Source organism: Lepidochelys kempii, chromosome 15 (genome assembly GCF_965140285.1).
Source record: "Lepidochelys kempii isolate rLepKem1 chromosome 15, rLepKem1.hap1, whole genome shotgun sequence".
Taxonomy (NCBI): Eukaryota; Metazoa; Chordata; order Testudines; family Cheloniidae; genus Lepidochelys; species Lepidochelys kempii.
Window position 1 is genome coordinate 29428409 of NC_136394.1, and position 24104 is coordinate 29452512.

The 24104-nt window shown below is 41.8% G+C and overlaps 2 protein-coding genes across 5 annotated transcripts in view; one reads left to right on the forward strand and one right to left on the reverse strand.

Annotated features, from left to right (window-relative positions):
* SVOP (SV2 related protein) overlaps positions 1-1994 on the reverse strand; it is a 41584-nt gene extending 39590 nt beyond the window's left edge. The window contains exon 1 of one of the 2 annotated variants that reach the window (XR_012155140.2): positions 1853-1994. Coding sequence is in view for 1 of the 2 variants with exons in the window: in XM_073313526.2 (XP_073169627.1) it covers positions 1853-1950 (98 nt within the window). In the remaining variant the exon portion in view is untranslated. The remainder of the gene's footprint in view (positions 1-1852) is intronic. The other variant, XM_073313526.2, reaches the window with a different exon arrangement.
* USP30 (ubiquitin specific peptidase 30) lies at positions 1136-20683 on the forward strand. Of its 3 annotated transcripts, XM_073313529.2 has the most exons (13): positions 1136-1235; positions 2569-2678; positions 3866-4048; positions 5962-6065; positions 8092-8190; positions 8906-8948; positions 10282-10376; positions 11256-11315; positions 12851-12937; positions 13559-13639; positions 14774-14993; positions 16073-16181; positions 17445-20683. In XM_073313529.2, the coding sequence occupies exons 1-13, from the start codon at positions 1174-1176 to the stop codon at positions 17707-17709; spliced, it is 1518 nt and encodes a 505-aa protein (XP_073169630.1). In that variant the 5' UTR covers positions 1136-1173; the 3' UTR covers positions 17710-20683. The 3 variants fall into 3 exon arrangements, with proteins under 3 accessions (XP_073169630.1, XP_073169631.1, XP_073169632.1); XM_073313530.2 differs by lacking the exon at positions 3866-4048; XM_073313531.2 differs by lacking the exons at positions 1136-1235; positions 2569-2678; positions 3866-4048; positions 5962-6065 and adding an exon at positions 6086-6879.
* Positions 20684-24104: the final 3421 nt, after the last annotated feature.

Below are 24104 nucleotides of genomic sequence, written 5' to 3' on the forward strand. Positions count from 1 at the left end.
ATAAAACCAAAAGCCAAATCATGTTCACTTTACTCACATGAGTAACTGTTCAAGTTAACGGCACGCACTCTTAAAATCAGTGGGACTACTCATAAGAGGAAGGTGAGCAGATCTGACTTTTAATTTTTCCTCTTGTCAGCTCTTCGGAGCCAATCCAATTATAGGAGAATGAGCTGGAGCCTCTATTCTGGAGGCCATTAATCAACATGGACAGCTAATTTCCAACTGCAACATCTTTACTACGAGCAGAGATGCATGAGACAGATAGAACTCAGCTTGTCTTTAGATCCCAGTTGAGTCGCTTGCAGCAATGGCAGCTAGAAAACTCACCTGTTAACTTGTAAATTAAGTCAGTTGGCTCTGAAATTTATTCAGAGCGAAATCCACCCACCAGCTTGGGGAACACAAGCAGGGCCACGCCAGCGCCACCACAGTCTTGCCGCTGTCCGAGAGGAGAGGTGGCCGCAGAACTCTTTGTGGCAATGCAGAGACATTTGCAGTGCCCCCGAGATATTTCGGGGCAAGACGCTGAGGCACCACAGTGACATTTCCTGGTGACACTTTGTGGCAAGGCAGAAACCTTTTCTGGCGACATTTCGCGATGCTGCAAAATGATGTTGTGAGTGGCGGCTGCGGTGTTGTTGGAAGTAACCCCAAGCGTTCAAAAAGCATGATTCGGGGGCCCCTAAAATGGTGTGAGTAACTGAAAAATGGTGAGATTTCCATTACAACAACAGGGACTACTGGCTCCTTCGTGGCCTCCCGGGCTGGGGCGTCAGGGGTTGTGCTTTCCAGCTCTTCTGCACCCAGCGCCAAACTTCGCTCTTCGTTTAGGGCCAGCTGGGATTGTCGCACAAGGAGCTGACCCCAGGAGCAAACCTCCCACTGGCTCAGTGGCAACACATCGAGGGCAGCTGGTTGCTCTGCTGAGCTGCCCGGCCAGATCGACCCGGCCCCGCCGAGCGCAGCTGGGGTGGCGGGAAGGGGAGGAATCCTGCCGCCAGTCTCCAGGCCGTAGCAACCAGCCGCTCCCCAGGAGCCCGTTGCTAGGGGATCCGCGCGCTAACAAGGTCCGACCCGGCCGCTTCCGGTCCGCTCCATCTTCCGCCCCCTGGACCCCGCGCCTCTCGGTGTCTTTGGTTCCGGCCGGCGGCAGCAGGAAGGGCTCGGGGCATGCTGGCCGGGGAGACGGGCAGAGCGGTCAGGCGGCTCCTGCGGGCCGGAGGCGCGGTCAGGTCAGGAACGGCGGGAACCGGGTGCGGGGGAGGGCCGCTACAGCCGCCGCCGCCTCCGAGGGGGGAGGGGCGAGAAGGAAACATGGGGTTGGGTAGGAGGAGAGTGGGGGCGGGTGCGAAGGGGAGAGTAGGCCCTGAGGGGGGCAGCGTGTGGGGCCCCTCCATGGAGGCCGGCGCGGCGCGGCGGAGGCCGGAGCACCCAGGTGGGCCGGGTCCGTATCTGACACCCCGGGAGGGGGCAGCTTGGCGCCGGCTCGCAGGGAGGCCGTTGAGTGACGGGGCCCAGCCAGGCCACCGGCTGCAGCCTCCTCGCCCCAGGGGGGTGACCGCAGCGGGCGTCCCGCCCTGCCCGAGAGGCCGGAGCGCCGCCCCGGGCGGCAGCGTGCGCGGGGGTTTCACTGCTGCCCGGGGGCACGCTCGGGTCGCGGCGCCCGCCCGGGGCATGTCGCGGCGCCGGGGGGTCGATACACGTGCGGTTCGCCCCAGCGGGAAGGCGGCCGGCCAGCGGGGACTTCGTATTTTGAAACCCTTCCTGGGTTGTGAATTCACTGAAGATCTTTGCCCCCGCCCGCCCCCCGTTTCACTTTCCGTTGTTACACATCCAGAAAATAATTTACCTCAGAGCCGAGGAGGGGGCGGTGTTGGCACGTGGACTCCGACTGCCTGGCGTTATTCTGAACTTCAGTTTACTGACTTGTCCTGTGGCCGGTTTCATTCAGCCGTGAGCCAGGATTTATTTCTTGTGTGTTACCGTGCCTGTAGAAAGAACAGGAGGACTTGTGGCGCCTTAGAGACTACCCGGTTTATTTGGGCGTAAGCTTTCGTGAGCTACAGCGCGCTTCATCGGATCCGATGCAGTGATCACGAAAGCTTCTGCTCAAATAAATTGGTTAGTCTTTAAGGCGCCACAAGTCCTCCTTTTCTTAGGTATACAGACTAACACGGCTGCTACTCTGAAGCGTGTAGATAGAGAGATCCTCCCCCAGGGAACAGCAGGCACTTGTGTCTGTAATACTGCCAGCCTAAGGGCGACTGGATTGAGCGCAGCACCCCATCTCAGAGGGACCATATATTAGCAACTTGTGCTGAAAGCTAGTCCTCTGATTTGCAAACTTTGGATCCTTTGATTACAGGAGAGATGTACTGATGGTGTAACAATTACCAAAGACATGACTGGGGGTAAAAACACACAAAAATAGGATTGTACCGGAGAAAAATAACAGTGTTCTGTGTATTACCGTGTCCTTGCCTATAATTCCTACATGATGTGTTAATGTTGTTACTGATTTTCCAGTAGAAGACAGCAAGCAGACTTTCCCCCTTACTTTTTTAGGCATAAAGTAATGAAGAACTGGGGTGTTGTTGGTGGAATTGCTGCTGCTCTGGCAGCAGGCATATATGTTCTCTGGGGTCCCATCACAGAAAGAAAGAAACGCAGGAAAGGTGGGGAAAGTTCTAAATTGATCAAAATTATCCATATCCAGTAACAGAAAAATGTGTGCTAATGATTAATAAATTCTCATAATATTCTCTAGAAAGGAGGAGAGAATAGTAAATTTTTCATTTTATTGTGGGTTTAAATTTCTTTTGAGCTGAGACTTTGGATGTTAGAAATGTTTTTCCTTTTCTTTTAATCATATTTTGTAAAACCTTTTGTTATATAGCAAAATTTAAATTTTGGTCAGTGGATCATGTTGCCTCCTATCTGAATTAGTCTGTATCAATAAAAGATTTTTATTTTCTATGTAAGTTTAAAATTTTAAAAATTATGATGATACATATTAGGCATGCTTTGTTTGTGTTTTGTAATATGTTTGTATTACCTACGGAAATTCAATAAAATTTAAACAAATACACAAAATAAACACCTTTTGATTGAACATAAGCACAGGATAAGTTAATGTCTTCTGCTTTGGAAAGTAAATATTCATACTACAAATAGCTAGAGTAAAGAAATATTTTACACAGATCTTTGAGAACTGGAGAGCATCCCTAATACAATACTAATCTCATAGGGAAGGAGATCTCACTAAATTGAGATGAGGTGTGCAAAGGCACATAGTTTAGGCCCCCATCCTGGAAACACTTATGAATGTGTTTAACTTCACACATCTGAATAGTCTCATACAAGCTATTCACATGTGTAAAAAATTAAGCACATATGTAAATGTTAGCAGGATTATTATTATTTTTATTATTTATTATTACTAATTATTTTATGTATTATTTTAACACTTAGGAGCCGCAGTCATGAGGCAGGACCCCAGGATCAGGGCCTTTGACCTTGCAGATAGTATAACAAGTCACAAATTGAAAATTAAATACATTACAGTTGTTAATTCCAATTTATATGGTAATTTTCAGATAATCCTACAGTAATCCATGCTTGATAGTGTTAAAGTACTGCTTTCTAAAATTCAGTCAAGAACATTTTTCAGAGAAAGTTTAAATTTTTTTTTTACAATGGCATGATTCTTAGAGACCATAACACTATTGTATGTTTGAGTGTCTTCTGATTTCTTAAATAACAGTTGTAAATACCAAATAAAAGATCACATGCACCATGTCACTTTCCATTAAAAAAAACTGTCCTAGACTCTAGAATGTAAATTGTTAATGCATATTTCCAGGGCTTGTGCCTGGCCTTCTCAACTTAGGAAACACCTGTTTCATGAACTCTTTGCTGCAAGGCTTATCTGCTTGTCCATCTTTCATCAAGTGGCTGGAGGACTTTACAGCCCAATACAAGACTGATCAGAATGAATCATCGGAGCACCAATATTTGTCCCTTACTTTGCTGTGCCTCCTGAAAGGTATCATGTTGTTAAACTTTTAAGGGATTAGGTTACATTAACAAGAAAATAATTGATAAAACCTAATATGTTACTGTTTTTAAGAAACTAATTTGCACGGTGCAGAAAGTAAGAAATCTTTAATTTTTAATATCACAGAGGTGTCTCACAACAGTTGTCATGCTCAGAATTCAATCAGAAAGTACTTTCATTTACTATAATTTAATGTAAACATTTCCTAGAGAGAAGGAAATTTCTCAGATAAATACATGAAAGAGCATATGTGATGTTGGATAAAAAGATCAGAAAACTAAATTTCTTATACTTTAATGAAGATTGTGGGATTTAATAGGCAAATTTAATTAGCTGACTTGATGGTGTTCTCTATGTACAAAGAAATGACTGTATCTTGGGGTCCATTAACTCTGTTGAAAGCTCAGATTTTTTTATTTGCCCAGATTTTCATTACTATTGAGTCAATGCAGCTCCCTGAGGTAGGGTGATTTAAATCAGGAAGACTCGATTTAGTCATGGATTTCTACATAAAAGTGCGTTCTTGTTGTTTATTATAACCGTAATACATATTCTTCGCAGGTAGAGGAACTTCATTAAAATATTCCCAAACTGGGTCTCTTTTACTGCCTGCTGCCATTATAGGTTTTCCCTTCTAGTGAGAGAATGATATGGTAGATCTCAAATCAATGAAGGCTACACTCAGAAAGACCTCAAGACTTCTGGAATATGCTGCTCAAACAGTTTCACTTTTTTTCTATTGCCTGTCCCTCCCTTCTCACATTTATCTCCAGACTTCTTCTCCTTGTCCAGATCTATTCCTCCCGCAGTAGTCTTCTATTCATTGAACTTTTTGAAACTTTGCACTTTTAGAGAGAGGTAAGGGATTGTGTGTACACAAATCTGCAGAGGGACAATAAGGTTGAGGTCTGTTATGTCTCACCTCTATATATTTATTTATTTATTTTAAAACATTGTTGCTGTTAACAAGCCTGTTATCTCTGGGGACACAAATCCACAGTCTGAGAACTGCAAAACTAAGCATCTATGAGGGTATCTTCTAGGCTGAGCACTGAGTCCCATTGGGTAGATAGAAAGATTAACCTAAATAATCTATACAGAAGCCCCTGGAACCCCATAAAATTGGGTTCCTAATCCATGAACTATTGGAACTCATTTACAAAATTTTTCTTTGACATTACATGAATATATTGTCTCATACTATAGAATTAGAATTTATAATCCCTATTCCATGATGAGATATCTTTGAGCTGGAATGTATTTTAATTAAAACTACCTTTTAGATAGGTTTTTTCCTCAAAAAGCATTTTATCAAAAAAATCTGATTGATTTTTTTGATTTAAAAAAATAAATAATTGATTTTTATCCACCCTGTCCTCAGGTTATTAGTTCCTTCCTAAGTCCCACCAAGGAATCTCGCAAACCTCTACTTCTGAAGGAAGGATTAGCTCCACAATAAGTAATATTTCATTTTCCAAGTCCCCTCTACTCTCCTCTTTCCTTGAAAAAGGATTTTTCCATTCAAAGTTGTTGTAAAGTTGAATGAGGTGCCAGGGTCTTGCCCCTTTCCCTGCCCCCACCTGCATTGTTGTTATGGAATCTGAAGGAGAGAGCAGAGGGCGAGGTTTTAAAATAAATATAACTGGAGAACAAGGATTTACAATCATTTACAGTTGTTGAGGAAGGGAAAAAAAGGCATTCTGCAAATCATTCCTCTCAGACATAACTAAGAAATAACTGCGCAGCTGTGGATCAGTGGCTGGGGCAGCTCCTTGTACTTAAGCATGTGTTAAATCATTCCACTGTTGTAAGTGAAAAGAAATTAGGCCCACTGTATCCAGGTTTTGTGATCTAACCAATCTTAGTGGCTCCATTTATCATTTCGAATTTAATACCTCCAGCTTTATCCTGCCAAGAGGTCACAGAAGATGATGTCCTGGATGCAAGCTGTTTGTTAGAAGTGTTAAGGCTGTACAGGTGGCAGATCTCGTCATTTGAAGAGCAGGTGATTACAAATTTCAAACTAGATTATAGTATATGTTAGATACTGTGATGATAGGTGCCTTATGTAATATATGGTATTTATAGATCTGAGTATCAAATCTGAATCCTCTTCAGCATGGTGAAAAGTTGTCTTTAGTAACTAAAAGTAAGCAGCAATGTGATTAATACATGACATCTTCAGTTTGTTTTAGAGACGCCTGATTCAGACTCTAATGCCTTTCAACTGTCAGTGTTTGGTATGATGCTGCCAGTAGTGAGTGACAAGATTCCAGGGGGTAAAATCCTGGCCCCATTAAAGTCAATGCAAGTTTTGCCATTGACTTCAACAGGGCCATGATAAAATAACCTGGTTTCTGTTTCTAAGGAAGTTCCCTCTGTTTTCTTAAGGCTCCCAGATTTAGTTACACATAACCAACGGGGCTTCTAGATCTTGTACACAGTGCATATGTCTGCAAGTTGTGCAGAGACACCCAATACAGTAGATTCTACTTAATAGCAACATGTGTATTGACAACTTCCGGTTAATAGTAGCATTTTGCCAGGAACCAATCCCATTACATTGACTTTAATGTTCACAGGATGCAGATATTGGCAACAGCATGCTGCTTAGTAACACCATTCCTTTGATTCTTGGAAGAAAGGTCCCAGCTGTCAGCAGATTTGCAAGGATGCAGCCAGGGAAGGAAGTGCTAAGGATTGCCTACCCTGGCTGCAGCCCTACAAACCTGCCTGTGGCTGGTGCTCAGCCCATCCCAATGCTTCCTTCTGGGGTTGCAGGCCAACAAACATGCTGCCGCACAGGGATGGCACAGAAGGTAAGAGGCTGTGGACGGGGCAGTAGTGGGTAGGGAGGCTGCAGCCCACATGCCAGAGCTGCATGGCACCTCTCCCTGCACTCTCCAGGCTGTACCCTGCTCGGGGGCTGCATCCAGGGAAGGATGTGCTGGCACATGCTAAGCTCTGACCCCCAGAGAGCACAGAGAGGGATATGAGCCCCCAGCTCCCAATAGAAACTCCATCATCCTGCTGGTTTGCAGGGGTGCAGCCAGGGAAGGCACATCCCAGCATTTCCTTTTCTCGCTGCAGCCTCGCAAACCTGCCTTCTCCTTGTTAGCAACTGCCGGATAAAGGCAACTTTTTCCTGGAAACTGAGGAGAATAAGTAGAATCTATTGTATTTGAAAAATATTTTCTGCTCCTAAGTGTGTGAAGTTGGTTGGGGTCAGTAAATAGGTTCAGTTGCTCTTCTATAAATATCGTTGTATATTTTATACTTCATATCCAAAACAAATGATGTAAGAGTTCAATTTTGCTCTCATTGAAGTTAGTCAATTTCACCACTGACCTCAGTGGAAAGCAGGCTTTTGGGTCATTATTGTGAGTATATTTTTTGCGTGTGTACTCTTCGGTATTCTTTCAGTGTTATATGCCACAAATACATTTAAAAAATATTTTGTACACTGTTGTGGGCCTAGCTTTGCAGAAAAGATTGTTAGCAAAATTGTAGCACATGCATAGGGATATAGGACTGGAAGGGTCCTCGTGGATGATCAAGTCCAGTCCCTTGTTATTGCAGGGAACACCATCATATAATCCTGTTGATAAATTTATAAAGCTCCATCTTAAAATAAGCAAGGTTGTTTGCTCCCACTACTCGTATTGGGAGGCTGTTCTAGAACCTTACTCCTCAAATGGTTAGAAAACCTTCTCATTTCCTGCTTGAATGTATTCATGGCCAATTTGTACTCATTTGTTCTTGTGCCAGCATTGTCCTTTTGCTTAAATATCTCTTCTTCCTCTCTTGTGTTTACTCCCAAATGTATTTAGAGAGAGCAATCATATCTCCTCTCAGCCTAAGTGGTTATTATTAAATTAACTGGGTCCTAAAAGTGTAATCATTTCTTCTTAAAGGAAAAATTAACACCCCATTTTGCCATTACAGATTCCTATGTGCACACACATTCTTGGTATGTTTGTTGATGCTGTCTTGTTTGATTTCCCTCTAAGTTGTATATCACCCTTTAATAGGATGCTCATGAACTATTCCATGTCCTTACATCTTCATTGGAAGATGAGCGAGATCGTCAGCCCCGGATCACACACTTGTTTGATGTGCATTCATTACAGGTAAAACTGTATAAAAATGTTATTTCCTTTTCCTTTAAAGTGATAGAGCCTGTTTAGATACTAAATATGCAATGCTGTTCTTCCATCTTTGGATAAAAATGAATTAATAAAGCTAGCAAATTGAAAAAAAAAACTTTTCAAAGCAATATATTAATTTTAGTACTTTGCATTTATATTGACCCAGTCATGCAAAGAGCTGTGGGAGTTGAGGGCACTCAGCATCACATGGGATTGGGCCCACAGCACCATCCATTTGAGAATCTCAGTATACTGTATGGATGGACAATAGGAATTGCCATAATGGCCAAGACCATTAGTCCATCTAATCAGATATCCTATCTCTAATAGTTGTCAATACACCAAGTGCTTTAGAGGGAGATACAAGAAACTATAATGGACAATTATGGAATAAACTACTCAGAGGAGAAGTTTCTTCCTAATCTTCCACAATTAGCAATTTTATTCCATCTGTTCAGCTTTTAGCAATTGTTGTAAGCAGTTGTAAGCTCTCAGTATCTTGTTGCTACAAGTTCCAGTGTTCATGGTGCATTATATAAGAAACACTTCTTTTATCCATTTTAAATTAATTGCTTTTCAGTTTCATTGGTTGTCCCTGAATATTATTTTTTAAAGGTACAATTGTTAGACTAAAATGAGAGCATATTTAAGATTTTGTAAGGTGAGATTTAATACAATATTTTTTCCTCCTCTGTAGCAGCCAGAAATAACCCAAAAGCAAATAAGCTGCAGGACAAGAGGTAACATTTTCTCCCTTGAAAAAATGTTAAATGTTTCCATTTGCTTATAGACATGGCAACAGTAGTTGTTTTACTTATTGAAGTAATATTACTATTGTCAGGGTTCCCTCCCCACTCTGAACTCTAGGGTACAGATATGGGGACCCGCATGAAGGAACCCCTAAGCTTATTTCTACCAGCTTAGGTTAAAACTTCCCCAAGGCACAAATTCTTTGCCCTTGGACGGTAGGCTGCCACCACCAAGTGATTTAACAAAGAAACAGGAAAAGGACCACTTAGAGTTCCTGTTCCCCCAAAATATCCCCCCAAGCCCTTACACCCCCTTTCCTGGCGAGACTTGAGAATAATATCCTAACCAATTGGTTACAAAGGGATCACAGACCGAAACCCCTGGGTCTTAGGACAATAGAGAAATCAGTCAGGTTCTTAAAAGAAGGATTTTATTTTAAAAAAAGGTAAAAATCACCTCTGTAAAATCAGGATGGAAAATAACTTTACAGAGTAACAAAAGATTCAAAAACACAGCAGAACTTCCTCTAGGCTTAATTTCAAAGTTACAAAAAACAGGAATAAACCTCCTTCCAGCAAAGGAAAAATTAACAAGCAGAACAAAAGATCATCTAACACGCCTTGCCTGGCTTTTACTTACAATTTGTAATATGAGAGACTTTTAGGATGGTTTATAGGAGAAGAAGTTTTCTGAATAGATGCTTCTCTGCTTCCCAAGAGAACACACCAAAAACAAAGCCTCTCCTCCCACCCCAAGATTTGAAAGTATTTTCTTTCCCCATTGGTCCTTTTGGTCAGGTGCCAACCAGGTTATTTGAAGGAGTACTTGTGGCACCTTAGAGACTAACAAATTTATTTGACCATAAGGTTTCGTGAGCTACAGCTCACTTCATCGGGAATGCATCCAATGAAGTGAGCTGTAGCTCACGAAGCTTATTCTCAAATAAATTTGTTAGTCTCTAAGGTGCCACAAGTACTCCTTTTCTTTTTGCGGATACAGACTAACACGGCTGCTACTCTGAAACAGGTTATTTGAGCTTCTTAACCCCTTACAGGTAAGAGGAATTCTAGGCTACCCTTAGCTGTATGGTTATGACAACAATTATTTGATCTGTTTCTAGTGACCTGGAATGCATCTTTAAGTGTCTCCAAAGACAACGTTAATTAAAGATTTGTAAACCGAAAGTAAAGTGTTTTTAAAAAACCTGGGTTTTAACAGCTGTAAAAAAACCAACCCCAAAGAAATAAAAAATCCAGGTATTATAATGATCATGATGAACATGGAAGTACTAAATATTAAAGACAGTTACAACTTTGTATTCAGGGTCACTTCACCCCATGTCAAGTCACTGGAAGTCTCAACATCCTTTTCATGGAAGGTTGACAAGTAACATGCTTTGCAAACACTGCAAACACCAGGTACAAGAATTTGTGTGTTTGATATTAATTATAAATAAAATAAATAATAATATTAAAATTAATAAAATTAATATAATTATAAATAAAAAAGGAAAGCTTAATCAAAGTACATTCTAGTGGATTCTTTAGTGACAACTACCATCTTTTGTTTTATTTTGTGCAATCCTGAAAATTTGCAGGATTGGGGACTTACATTGTAACCACACCAGGGCAAGGACTTTGTTTTCGTATTTGTCTGTAAAGTGCCTAGGACAGCATTGGTGCGTACAAATATGTAATAATAATGAAAAAAACAAAATTGTGACCATGCTTTGTTTTATAAGTGTGGTGATTGTAACTTAAATATTGCTTTTAGTATTTGCCCTTCCGTTGCAGACACATTTGTGTTATAAGAGACATCCGGTAGCACAGGTAGCATTTTAAGACTTGATCATTCAGTCTTCAAACAGCCAGTGTTCCTGTTGATTCTTGTGCAGTAAATGTGGGATTGAGCCGGGAGTGTTGACTTCTGTGCTGGACAGAGGAAACAGTACCTAATGCTTACAGAATATCTTCTGCTGCCATTGAAAAATTCTACTCAAATATTTACAAAACAATTTCCAAAACTCTTTCTTTGCAGAAAAAAATGAACCTGCCCTCCACTGATCTAACCAGAAGATATTTTTACCCGATCTTTGAATTGTTTGTAACTAATTTTGCTGTATTTGCTGTAGAAATACAAATCCAGATCAGATTATATCTAGTTAGAGTCCAGTCCTGTGAGGTGTTAGTACCCTTAACTACCACTTAGGTCCATAGAAGTAGAGAGTGCTTGGGCCTGTTTTCATTAGGCTGAAGGTGGATTGTAACCCTGTGGACATGTGAAATGTTTTCTTTCAGAGTCCTGTGAGGTGTGATACATTTGACAGTCTTTCGCTGAGTATTCCAGCAGCCATGTGGGTATGTGCTTTCTGCTGAAGCATGATCCATTCTGTATTACACGCTGCCTTATAGTCAAAGCTTTATTCTAGACTCTAGTCCTATGTCTGAATTTAAGATGATGGGGTGAAATTGTAAATCAATAATTTAGAATTAATTTTATTAAATTTTATTAATTTTTGTTGTTGTTTTAGTAGATTTTTCTGATTCAGTATCTTACTCTGAACGTAGTGGGGCAAATTTCTAGCTGAGGTAACCAAGTGTAACTTCACTGATACCAATGGAGTTGTCTGCCTACACCAGTGATAAATTTGGCCCTGTCTGCATATCTAGAGATACCAAAGTGCAACCGAGGGCTGTGTGTTTCCTGCAAAGTCCTAGAATGTGCCTCTGCTTGCTTTCTCCCTATGAGTAGAGTGAGGACAAAGCTGCCAAACTGTAGGCTGTTAGAGCTGGTAATTTCAAGGAAGAAGCCATTTCTGTTAATCTCTAAAGCAGTGTTTCTCAACCTTTTTGATACAAGGGACCAGCTTGCTGCCTTTCTAAACTGTGTCTCATAGATCTCAGGGACCAGTACTGGTCCACATACCGGTCATCGAGAAACACTGCTCTAAAGGAGATACAAGTCTGGACAAATATTATTGTTGTGTGCAAAGTTATTATTAGATTACCAATAGTCCACTTGTATTCAAAATTTGTGTGGTCCTTGGTATTGCAAAGTTTGGGCCCCTTATATACTGTGTGCTACAAGTTTGTGTCTCCAGACAAGAGGTCCATTATCCCCTTAGTGTGTTCATGGAACAGCCATTTGCATTCATAGGAGTTTTGTGCCAATGCCTAGGGGAGAACAGAACCAGGCTTTTGACACTTTGTCTGTGCTAGTTTCCTACTTGTATACCCAAGTAGAAGATGACCCCAGCTCACCAGCAGTATAGATTTTTGCCATCGAAAAGACAGCTAAAAATAGCAAGAAAGCAATTAATGCATGAGACGTAAAATACAGCCAGAAGGCCACATTCCTGCTGGGCAAAGGGTCGGGCTGCAGAAGGTGTTTCATGGGGCACTGTGTAATTGTGGAGGGAAGTATTGTAAGAGGGCCAGGGATCCACTGGTTCAAAACCCCGCTAAGAAGGTGACACAGGAAGTGTTATGGAACAAATTACCGAGGGAGGTAATGGAATCTCTGTCACTGGAGGTTTTTAAGAACAGGTTAGACAAACCTGTCAGGGATGGTCTAGATAATACTTAATCCTGCCTTAGTGCAGGGGACTGGACTAAATGACCTCTTGAGGTCTCTTCTAGTCTTACGATCCTATGGCTACTACTCCTGCACATAGACTATAAGGATAAACTGGGAGGAAGGAGGAGGCTTCCATTTCCCCCACCAACCTTGTGTATGTTCTCTGCTCAAAGCCCTTCTACTCTAGCTTTGTGGAGGAGCCAGGATTTAGCTCAGAATGTATTAATTCCTATTAAATAGATGACTAAAATCCTTTAACAGAATTTAATTGTGTACATCATAAAATCAGTGCAAAGTTATTTTTTCTCGCACTCAGGGTCGTCCTATGACACTGGACCACTGCCTCCACCATTTCATCTCTTCTGAATCAGTAAAGGATGTTGTATGTGACAATTGCACTAAAGTATGTAATTTTAATTTATATACTCTTCCAGCTCAGTTTCTAGATCAAGTGACTCAGAGTCAGGACTCCTAGGTTCTACTCCTTGCACTACTCCCTCAGTTTCGTCACCTCTGAAGTGTGGATACTACCTCACAGGCTGTTAGGAGTCTTAAATTATTAGTAGTTTGTAAAGCACTTTACAGATCCTGGAATACTCAGAGATTGCCAACTATTAAATTTTATAATATCCTGGGTGGGATGTTTTTTTTCTGATCTTTAAACATTGTTTTACAAATACTTGTAACATGACTGTAGCACAGGGAGCAAGAGTAACGTGTCTAAGATCAGACAGAGAATGGCTAAAGGTTAGACTTTAACCCAGAACTTCTGTGTTCATGGGCACTTTCTATAAATGTTTCTATTTAGTTTCACTTCTTAATTCTCATGCACTGGTATAGTTCTGCACTTCTGAAGTTACAAATAGCTGGCAAATGGTTAAATCAAAACAAACTGTTTAAACCTGAGCATAGCCCTAGATCAGAAACTACTATTTTTCGGCATATGCACACCCCCAATATTGGTTTGTGTAATTTAATATTATGGATAATTAAATGGCTGTAATTGTGTTTCCTTTGATTTCAGATTCAGGCAGAAGAGACACTGAATGGGCAAACCACAGAAAACCAGAGAACAACGTTTGTTAAACAATTAAAGCTAGGGAAGGTGAGACAAATTGATCTGGCAAATTTATTTTTTAAAGCCTTTACAGAAGTGTCTTCTAAAACAATCCAGTGACTTATCTCTTCAGTCTGTTATTTTGATACCCACTTCTTGGCATTGAGCTTGGAGCCCATTCATATTCTATTTTGCGCTTAAATGTGAGCTCATTTGGCAGTTTTGTATGCCATAACACCTTGACTCAGCAAAGCACTTAAGCCTATGCTTAACATTAAACACATGAATAATCTCACCTTAATTCTACAGTGTGTGTAAACATATGTATTGCTGAGTTGTGGCTTATATGTCCCTTGAGATTCAGCAATAAAAATATGTGATTCTGTATTTCAGTGGTGAATGAAATAATTCCTATGTATATTTTGTTAAACACTTTGCCTTCCCTAAGCAATTGCATGTTCTTAAAATAAATAAATAAGCCCCATTCTGCGTCCCGGTGATTGGGTGGGCGAACATGGTAATAAACAGCTGAAACAACTTAGATTGTTCTGTGTTTGTGCAGCCCACAGCAAATTGGGTCTGGATCTACTACTAGAGCCCCTAGGCACGACGGTAATACTAATAACCTAATTGAAAGAGGCAGTAAAACCCTGTGCTGCATTTTGGATGTAAAACAATGTAACTGTTTGATTCTGTTTTCCACGGCGCTTGCTCGTTTTGCTGTGACCAGGCACAGAAACATTGCACGTGAAAACTTAGCTCTGGGTACAGTAGAATGCACTAACTGCAAGGGACCCGGATCCTCTGTCCTCAAGGGATTATATTGATCAGAATCTTTGGTCTGCGCTGGACAAGTTTAAACATGCATGTGTTTTTATTGACTTTTCCCACATGTAGCAAACCCTGTTAATTTTGTCCGTCATCCTATCTAATAAATTATGATAGTGTTATTAGAAACCTCTCTTCTGACTGTCAGGCTTTATACTTTGTATTATAGGTATTACTTCTAATGAGCTTACATACAGATATAGTAGCAGATGAGAAACCAGTTTAGTAATCCACTTCACCATTTACTCTCTTGGACTTTAATTCTAGTTCCAAGAATATAGTTTTAAATCAAGCAGTCGTTCCTTCTTATTTTTAATATGTCTGTTGACATATTTCTGTGGAATGTGCTTGAAGCTCCCTCAGTGTCTATGTATCCATCTGCAAAGGCTGAGCTGGTCAGACCAAGGTATGCCTCTGAAACGTCATGAACATGTGCAGTTCAACGAGTTCCTGATCATGGACATCTACAAATACCACCTCCCTGTCCATAAATCAAGCCAGCATGATCTAAACCAGAAAGGCAATCCATGGATGTCGTCTGAAACAAAGGATGGGTCAGCAGTAAAAGCCTCAGGTATTTGATCTGAAAATAAAAAATATCAGGTAGTTTATCAGTGTATAAGAAAAAATATATTTATTTTGATTTTACTAAAACCTAGAAAGATCCCCTTTCCCAGCAGGCTTTGGCCCCTTGACATATATTTAAAATACAATTCTTACAAATTTACTGTTTACTCCCATTCCAAAATACTTGGAGTATAGGTGGGCTGTGGAGAACTGTGCTGCTTTAGCCCCAAAGGATGAGTGAGTTCCAAAGTCGATAGGTCCTCACAGAGAATGTCTTGTTCGTAGACCACCACTTTTAAACCAAGGGAGCTCCAACTATGACTGTATTGCAGGGGGAGTGCAGACCCTGGAGCTTTCATATAATGTGGTCACAATCAGACCCTGTGTCAAAACTAATGTTGAAATTGCAGGGCAGTTCAAGGTGTAAATTATACAGTGTTTAATGAAAGGGGCCTGATCCTACAAACCGTTGTTCATGTGAGGAACCCCATAGAGTTCATGGGGCCTGTTCACATAGGAAAGTTTATAGGATCCTGTGTCAAAAACTGTGCATTTGAAAAATGGCCCTGGATCCAGTCAGCCTTCAGTGTGCAGGGTGCCCGTTAAAGTCAGAATTCAGCTCTAAAGAAGTCTTTTGTTGGCAGGAACAGCCATTGAGGAGGCGTTAGGCATGCAGACTGTGCCCTTGCTTGATAATGCCACAACTTTTTGCTTAAAGAAATAAAGAAAATAGTCACAAACTGGAAACAGTTTGCTCAAATTTCTATGACTATATTGTATCACATCATTAGAGCTTAATTCCCTTGTTGCTGCTGGTCCCAAGTCTTGAATCGAAGGCTAACTACTACTTCAAATAACCCAAAAAGAGCAGGTCTCTTGCAGCCAATTGTACTATGAGCTGTTAACAGTGTCCTTGGATATAATGTTCCCCTTCCTCATTAGGGAATCGTGAGGTTTAATTAATTAATGGTAAAGTGCTTTCAAATTCTCTAATGAAAGGTGCCATAGAGAGCACAGGGCTATTTGTAATATTAATAGTTAAGCTGCAGATCAGTTAAATCACTGAATGTATCATTTCTCTGGCAGATCTGGAGCAGACATGTAGCACTAAATCATTCTTTATGAATGGTGCCTGCTCTTCTTCATTATTAACGTCCCCGATAACTTTCCCACTTGCAGTAGTTCCAGACTGCAGGTAAGACAGACTTTTGAAGTTATTTCATAATTTCTACCTGTGCTTAAAACTGATGTAGGTTAATAATTTCCTTTATTCCATCTTTACTGTGATTTGGTAGTCACATAATTTACCATTTATCCCAGCTACTGCAAGTGTCCTCCTCGTTAGCAAGGGATTTCTACCCCTTTCTGTTTGGGTGATTTGGCAGTTCTACTCTGCTCCCTGTGTCCCCAGCTAGTAAAAGGAGTTGTGTGAATTATAAGTGAAGAGTTCAAAATCTCCTTTCTCTGGTTGCTTTTGCTCTGATGGAGAAAAAATCGCGAGTGCAGCAAGCTTCTTACTGCAGAGCCGTCATCTTTTAACTGCTGCCTCTTCCCTGATATCTCCCTTTTCTTTTCTCTTGACTTTTGAGAACAAATAAGTGTTTGTCATTTCGTGTAGACTTAAAAAAAAAAAAAAATCTTGTATTTAAGGAGCCTGTTTTTCAGAGGAGCTGTGTGCTTGCTGCTCCCTGCAGCTTCTGTTAGAGCTGTGGGCACCCTGCTCTTGTGATGATCAGGCCTAATATTCGTCCTGTTAAATATTTTTCCCAGAGCTCTCCTAGTTTCTGAGAATATTCACTTTTCCCATGTGGCTGATATATAGCTCCTATAACGTCTGTTCTTATCTGTAATCATGTATCTTTTCCCTGGGGTATATACTGACTTAAGGTATTCCTTGCCTTTGCTTGCACCCATGACTTGTTTCAGGAAGGGTATGGTGAGATTCATAGGTTAGAAAAACAGGTGCATGGAGCAAGTACTTGAGAGGCTTCCATTATTATATAGGGATAGTGTCGTGTAGTTTTATGTTTTTTCTGTTAAAATCACATGTCCTGGGATAACTTTTACCATTGACACTGCTGCAGAACTTAGCAGTCACACACTAAAGGAAACAGGTGGGAGGCCTCCCTGCAAAATTCAGAGCCAGTGTGCTGCACAGTATGCAGTGGCCCTCTCTAGAAGACGTTCCAGAGACTGTTTTCGTTAGTCCTCAAAGCAGCAGTTCTGTTCTCCCGGATGGAGAAGAGTGAAGCATTTTGACAATCACAGTGAAGGCCTCGGCTGTTATGAGGGAATGTGTTGGTGTGAGAGTGCATCTCTTATGAAGGGGGTCCATGGAATGAAAAACATGCTTTAAAATGAACTTGCTACTGAAAATTAAAGTGACTGGTGATTCTCCAGGTACGTGTTTGATACACAAGTGCCGCTGACCTCTTCCTTTGTCTCATTTGCCCTTCAGTTCCCCAGTGTACCTCTACCGTCTGATGGCTGTTGTAGTTCATCATGGGGACATGCATTCTGGACACTTTGTGACATATCGCCGCTCTCCGCCTTCTGCCAAGTCCGCACTCTCTGTTAGTAACCAGTGGTTGTGGATTTCAGATGACACTGTGCGCAAAGCTAGTTTGCAAGAAGTGCTTTCGTCTAGTGCTTACCTGCTCTTTTATGAGCGTGTTCCCTCAAGAGTGCAGCACCAAACTCAGGAGTTCAGGGCTGAAGAATAACTTGGACCTCTGGAGAAGGATAAAACGTGAGAAAACTGCTCTTGTGAGGTGTACATTGCACCTCCTGACTGTTGTGCAAATAGCCCACTGGATGCCCTTCGATAGTCCACACCTGCCTGGCAATGGAGCCTGGCTACTGCAGGGAGCTAGTGTCTGATACCAAAACGACGCTGCCCAAAGTTGGTCTGCTGGTGCTGGGCACTCCAGAGTGTGTCTGCATTAGAGAAGCATATTTGCTGTTCAGATAATATTCTCTCTGCACCACAGATTTGAAACATGGAATTTAAAACAAGGACTTTCCAGGGCCACATCTTTTTATTCTGACCTGTATGCATGTTTTCAGGTGGAGCTGCTTAGTGTCTCCTTAAGATATTTCTTAGCAGGGGAGCCCGAGAAGTGATTGATGAGAAATTACTGTTATCAAAGGCAATGATTTAAAAAATGAAGTGCCTTGAGATTATTTAAATGGTTACATTACCATTGTCTACATTCTGGTAAACATTGATATCAAAGTGATATGAAGAACTATTAACTGAATCACATTTCTTGTCATAACCCCAGCTAAGCAACTAAACAAGTTGTCTCTACCAAACATGCTTGATCCAAAAAAACCCTTTCCTATTTGTATCTTTTTCCCCTAATATTTCATTTCTTTGTACATCATAGAAGTACTTATGTCAATCCAAACTGCAGTTTTCTGTTTCAGGGAAATACTCAAATTGTTGATCAATTAGAACTGAGACACTGATTTGTTGTTCCATATCCTCATACTGTTAAAAGATGTGAAGAGAGAGCAGTGTCTGCTAGCAATCACTATGGTAATGTCTTCTGTCTCTGTAAAACAATTCGATACTGTTGCTTTAGAGCATCAGGTAGACTGTGCTTCTCAGTGCTAATCTTAAAGGTGACTGATTGGTACTCTAAACTCACCTTTCTTATCTTAATGGTGAACACTGCCATTCCCTATCATCCCTCCTAATGAATGCCTTCTGATCTGCAATGGCGCTTGAACCGGTTGTGATTGTGAGCCTGGGATTTAAAGCAACATGTGTCATGGTGGGATAGAATACACACAATTGCATGGGCAGTGGTTGGCACTTAGTCCAGTAAAATAGTACAGTAGCCTGAACAGGTTGGTATCACTGCATTAGATATTGCTGTTTTTAAAGAGTTTGATATTAACCGTATATTGCTGCTCTGTGCTCTTTGGTGTGTAAAAAAAAAAAAGAGAGATGGGGACAGAGGCAAGAAATCCTTTTGGCTGTTTTTAAATTAATGGGGATAAAATGGACAGACATGGGAGTTCTTTTCTATTTATGTACTTTGGGTGTGTGCGTGTGAGGGAGGAAGTCAGACTAGATGTTTTCAGTGTAAAACATTGACTGACTTTTCAGACAATATCTACTGCCTCTCTAAAGTAGCTTTTTTTTCCAAAAAGTTTTTTACTGTAATTTTGTATATTTTGGATCCATATAATTCAACAGCCCAATGTTGTTCATATGCATTCGGAGCTTTTTAATAGAAGACTGAGAAAAACAGCCACAAGATCAGAGGCTATGAATGTATATAACACTTAACTGAAGTCATTCCAGAGTGGGGATCATAATCTCTACTCAGAATAATGCTCATAACCCAGAGAAGTCTGTATAAATCCATTGACCTATCCGGTCCAAAGAAATCTTGGCTTCTGTGTTAGAAGCACTTTTTTTACCTTACTAATTTTATTACTATTTAAAAAAATATGTAATACCAATGAACTTTGTGACTATTGAAATAAGACCTAACCTCAGCGTGTGACCCACAAAAGCAAAAAAAGAATACCTGAGGCTGATGCTTCTCTATTGCAGATAGATAGAAGTGAGCACTATGGGCTTTGCAAAGCAGTGCTGGTTGTCAGCGGGGCAAGAAACGCATGCAAAGCATCTGTCTACAGAAATCCTGCCAGTTGTACCTCTGACCTTCAAAACATTTCCATCTGACAGTGTATATGCTGCCATAGCGAGGCTCAACAGGGTCTGCTTTGAAATTGTAACTCCTTTGATTTTGTGGGAGTGTCTGCTCATTGATAGTATTTGAACAAGTCACTTTATTATGCAGTAATGTGTGGTGTGTCAGATACTACCCACTGGGAGGACTGTAGGCTTTAGGACTCAGCAGCCTCAATATGATTGTGTGAAGCCACACACTGCTGCAAGTTGGGTGTGTATGTGTAATGTTTTCTGAAAACTTCCTTTTGTATACACCTGCTCTTCACTAGCAACATTTCTCTGTGCCAGTTTGGGGTGAGTGAAAGGCTCCTCGCTGTCACACATCACTAAGCTACTAGTTTGCCATACTTCCACTGAACTGGAAGTTTCATTTGGGCAATAGGAATGAGTGTTGGGCAGAATCTCTTATCTTCATTGCAAGAAAGGAACAGGAGTTCTTTTCTTAGCACTGGTTGTGGAGAAGTGTCAGCATCTTGGTCAGGATGCTGAGAAACCACAACTTACATTGGCTTTAGAGACTTGCAGATGGTTGGCACCCCTCACAGTCAGACCCTGGACGCAGTCTGGCCAGCTGAGCCTCCTGGGCAGATACCTTTTGAAAGCAATATGTCTCTGTTCAGGGGGAGGGGTACACCCAAATGGCTCAGCTTGTAGGATTGTGGGGCTAGTCTCTGCCAGCCAATAACAGTATTTTAATTTCTCAAAGGCTAGAGTTGTTGAAAAGGTGCTTATGAATGGAATAAAGGAATGTTATGACACATTAACCATATAGAAAACTGACCTCTGCTTACTCTGGTAGAACTAAGAAAACAGCTCTTTAATTGAATTATTCTTGTTTTAATGCAAATGTTAATAAAAGGTATGATGTTAAGAGTCCAAACCACTGCACTTCATTTCCAACACTGCTGTCTTCGAACTTCCTATTGCCTTATGGGAGTTTTTGTACCTGTCCTGTACAGTAGCAATAAAAGAACCAACTTATTAGAAAAGGTATCTGGATACAGGTGGTGATGGATTGAAACAAAAGACTAGTGAGAGGCAGCAGCGATGTCTTTTCCTTTTCTAATGCAGTGGCCTGCAATACCGGCCAGTGTGAGCTCCTGATTTGCTCTGTTCCGTGGTTGAACACAAGACACTGACAAGTCTGTAGTACCCAAAGTACGAGTTTTTAGTTAGTGTAACAAATCTTGTATACACATAGTAAAATATCAACGTGAGGGCTACACCAGCACACATGCATAGGCAACCAGTTCTTGGAGTGTTTGTGTGTATGGAGCCCCTAACCATGAGTTTGGATTCTTTTGGCCAGCATTGTCTCTTGGGGACATGCCTGCAGCTACAACCTGAGGGCATATAGGGCCCAACCAGTTCCTTACCGCCCACGGCAGTGGAACAGAACCCCTGTAGTATCCACATACTCTGCACACTAAGCAATGGTTGTTAGGTTAGTATAATTCATTAGTTAGTGTAGTTAATAGTTGTTTTTGTTACACCTTTTGGCAGTACATCTATATGTTTAGGGGCTACCATGGTACATAGCTACTGTGGCTGAGACTAAATCCTCAGGATTTAAAACTTGTCCCTCTTGTGAAGCTGCTGTACAGCTCAATGATTGACATTCTTGAAGACTATTCTGTCTCGGGTATATAGCCCTGATAAAGGTTCAGTCTGCCGCTCTTTTCCCAAGAGTATAACAAACCCAGGGAAGCCTCCTAGCTCTTCCTTTTAGACTGCTCAATGAGGGCCTCTTCAGAGCCTGGACCTAAAAATCCTCTTAAGCTGCCTCTGTCTCTTTTGAGAAGCTACCATTGAGAACAGTCTAGAGCCATCCTCTTTGGAACCCCCTTTCAGGTAGTTGAAAGCAGCTATCAAATCCCCCCTCATTCTTCTCTTCTGCAGGCTAAACAATCCCAGCTCCCTCAGCCTCTCCTCATAACTCATGTGTTCCAGACCCCTAATCATTTTTGTTGCCCTTCGCTGGACTCTCTCCAATTTATCCACATCCTTCTTGAAGTGTGGGGCCCAAAACTGCACACAGTACTCCAGATGAGGCCTCACCAATGTCGAATAGAGGGGAACGATCACGTCCCTCGATCTGCTCGCTATGCCCCTACTTATCAAGTTGCAGTGGGGGAGGTTTAGATTGGATATTAGGAAAAACTTTTTCACTAAGAGGGTGGTGAAACACTGGAATGCGTTACCTAGGGAGGTGGTAGAATCTCCTTCCTTAGAGGTTTTTAAGGTCAGGCTTGACAAAGCCCTGGCTGGGATGATTTAACTGGGAATTGGTCCTGCTTCGAGCAGGGGGTTGGACTAGATGACCTTCTGGGGTCCCTTCCAACCCTGATATTCTATGATTCTATGATTCTAAGTGCCCTGTTGAGTTCCCAGGCACATTCTTTGTCGAAGAGACAGTACCCCTCTGCTACTGGGTATGGCAGAGCAGACAAGCATTCCTTCACCCAGCCGTTGTCTGAAACGGGTGGGAAGAAGCATTGCTCCAAGGACGACCACAGGCAAGGGTCACCCACCCTCGTACGCAGTAAGACAAAACCCACCATGGTTTTGAATCAGCTCATGCCTTCAGCCAAAAGGCAGTTCACAGCCCAGACCAGGTCCTTCTGACACCTCAGAACTAGCTGAACACCAGGTACTAGAGATGCCACTTGAAACTCTGGTCTGCACTTTCCCAGCTACCAAATCCTCAGTATGGATAACCTTGGTGCCCATGATTTTGACACCAGACTCCATGGTGCAGATGTTTCCAGTACAGATTTACTTGGCTCTGAAGACACTCTCAGTACCGAGTGATCTTATGGTAACCAAGCAACGAGACTCACCCCTACTATCCTCATCAGCCAACAGAGGTGCTTCTGTCTTGGTACCAACTTCTAATCTACCACAGTACCTATAAACTCACCTGTTAAGTCTGCGTTGCAGGAGGATCCTATGATACCTAACAGGGTAGCTCCCCTGCATGAGGAAGAATATTCATTTTCTTTCTCTCCTTCACATAGTAAGGAAGATGGTCTTCCTCTGCACCTCAGTTTCACACTTTTGAGCATCACTGGTCTGATAGAAAGTCATAGGTCACCCTAATAAGCACAGGACTCCGGGATCTCATAGAGAACATTCCTTATGGTTTCCACCCATGTGGTGTCCAGCCTTGTATTATAACAGCATGCAATCTTGGCCATTTTGGGCTCCCTAGCATATGTAACCTAGGATCACCTTCTACTACCCCCTCTAGAATTAATCTCCCTCCAAGACAAGAGAGATCTACTCAACAGGGTTAGCTGGTGCAAACCCACATCCTACAACAAGAAGAGAGCAGTGAGGAAGAATAGCATCAGGAGGTGAAAGATCAGCTGTTTCCAACAGAAATTTCTTCCTCCTCACCAGATGAGGCAGTCACTCCTACTCCTAGCCAGCCAGCTAACTTCAAGGCCTTCCAAAATGCATGGCAGATAATTCAGAGATTCTAGTGGAGGTTGTACAAGAAAAGTCACACATTACTAGGCCTCCTGCACTCCTTCATGCCTGGTAGGTTTGTCATGTACATTACTTGTTAGAACCAGCTAAGGAGTTGTGACAGATCCTAGCATCAGTGGCATCTACTTCCAAAAGAGCTGACAAGTGCTATCAGTTACCCTCTGAGATTAGAATATGTTTACAATATCACCCCACCCCCGCCCCTGGATCACTAGTGGTGGTGGCGGCGATAGATGAAAGATCTAAGCAACAGGGGCATCCAAAGACACGATGTAGGAACAAGAATCCTACGAAGCTTGATTTATTCTAACTCCTCAGTTAGTCTCCAGAAGCAAATTTCCAGTTATCAGGCACTGCTCTCAAAATACAACTATCTGAACTGGGACAAGGTGTCACAATTCATAGAGAAGCTTCCTCAGCAGTCCCCTACTGTCTGAGGGGTAGTTAGTGGGCCAAACATCTCTGCAGGCAGCTCTAGACCCATCTAATATGGCAGCATATTCAATGACTACTGCCACTGATGTGCAGGGCTTCATGATGATGTCTTATACCTCCTGGATTTGTATTGGCAAAGGAACTGAGGAAGGCCTGCTTATCCCTTTCTGCCCTCGGGAGGTCGGTGTGTGAGGTTATCTATGGAGTAGGTGCAATCCCAGGGGACACTGCTGGTTAAAAGAATTCTATCTCAGGCACATACGCAACAAAAGTGGAATCCATCTGGACAATACATCTCCAAGAACCATAGTTACTGTAAGATAAGTAACAGTTCTTGTTGGTTTGTTGGTATATATCTTCAGAAGCTCCAGAACTGTGCAGTCCTGTTTCCAAACCTGCACCAGTTACAATCAAATTGTAAAGGGGAAGTTTGTCATTTAAACAATCAGCATTCCCTTCTTGTAGAAGAATCTTTTATTT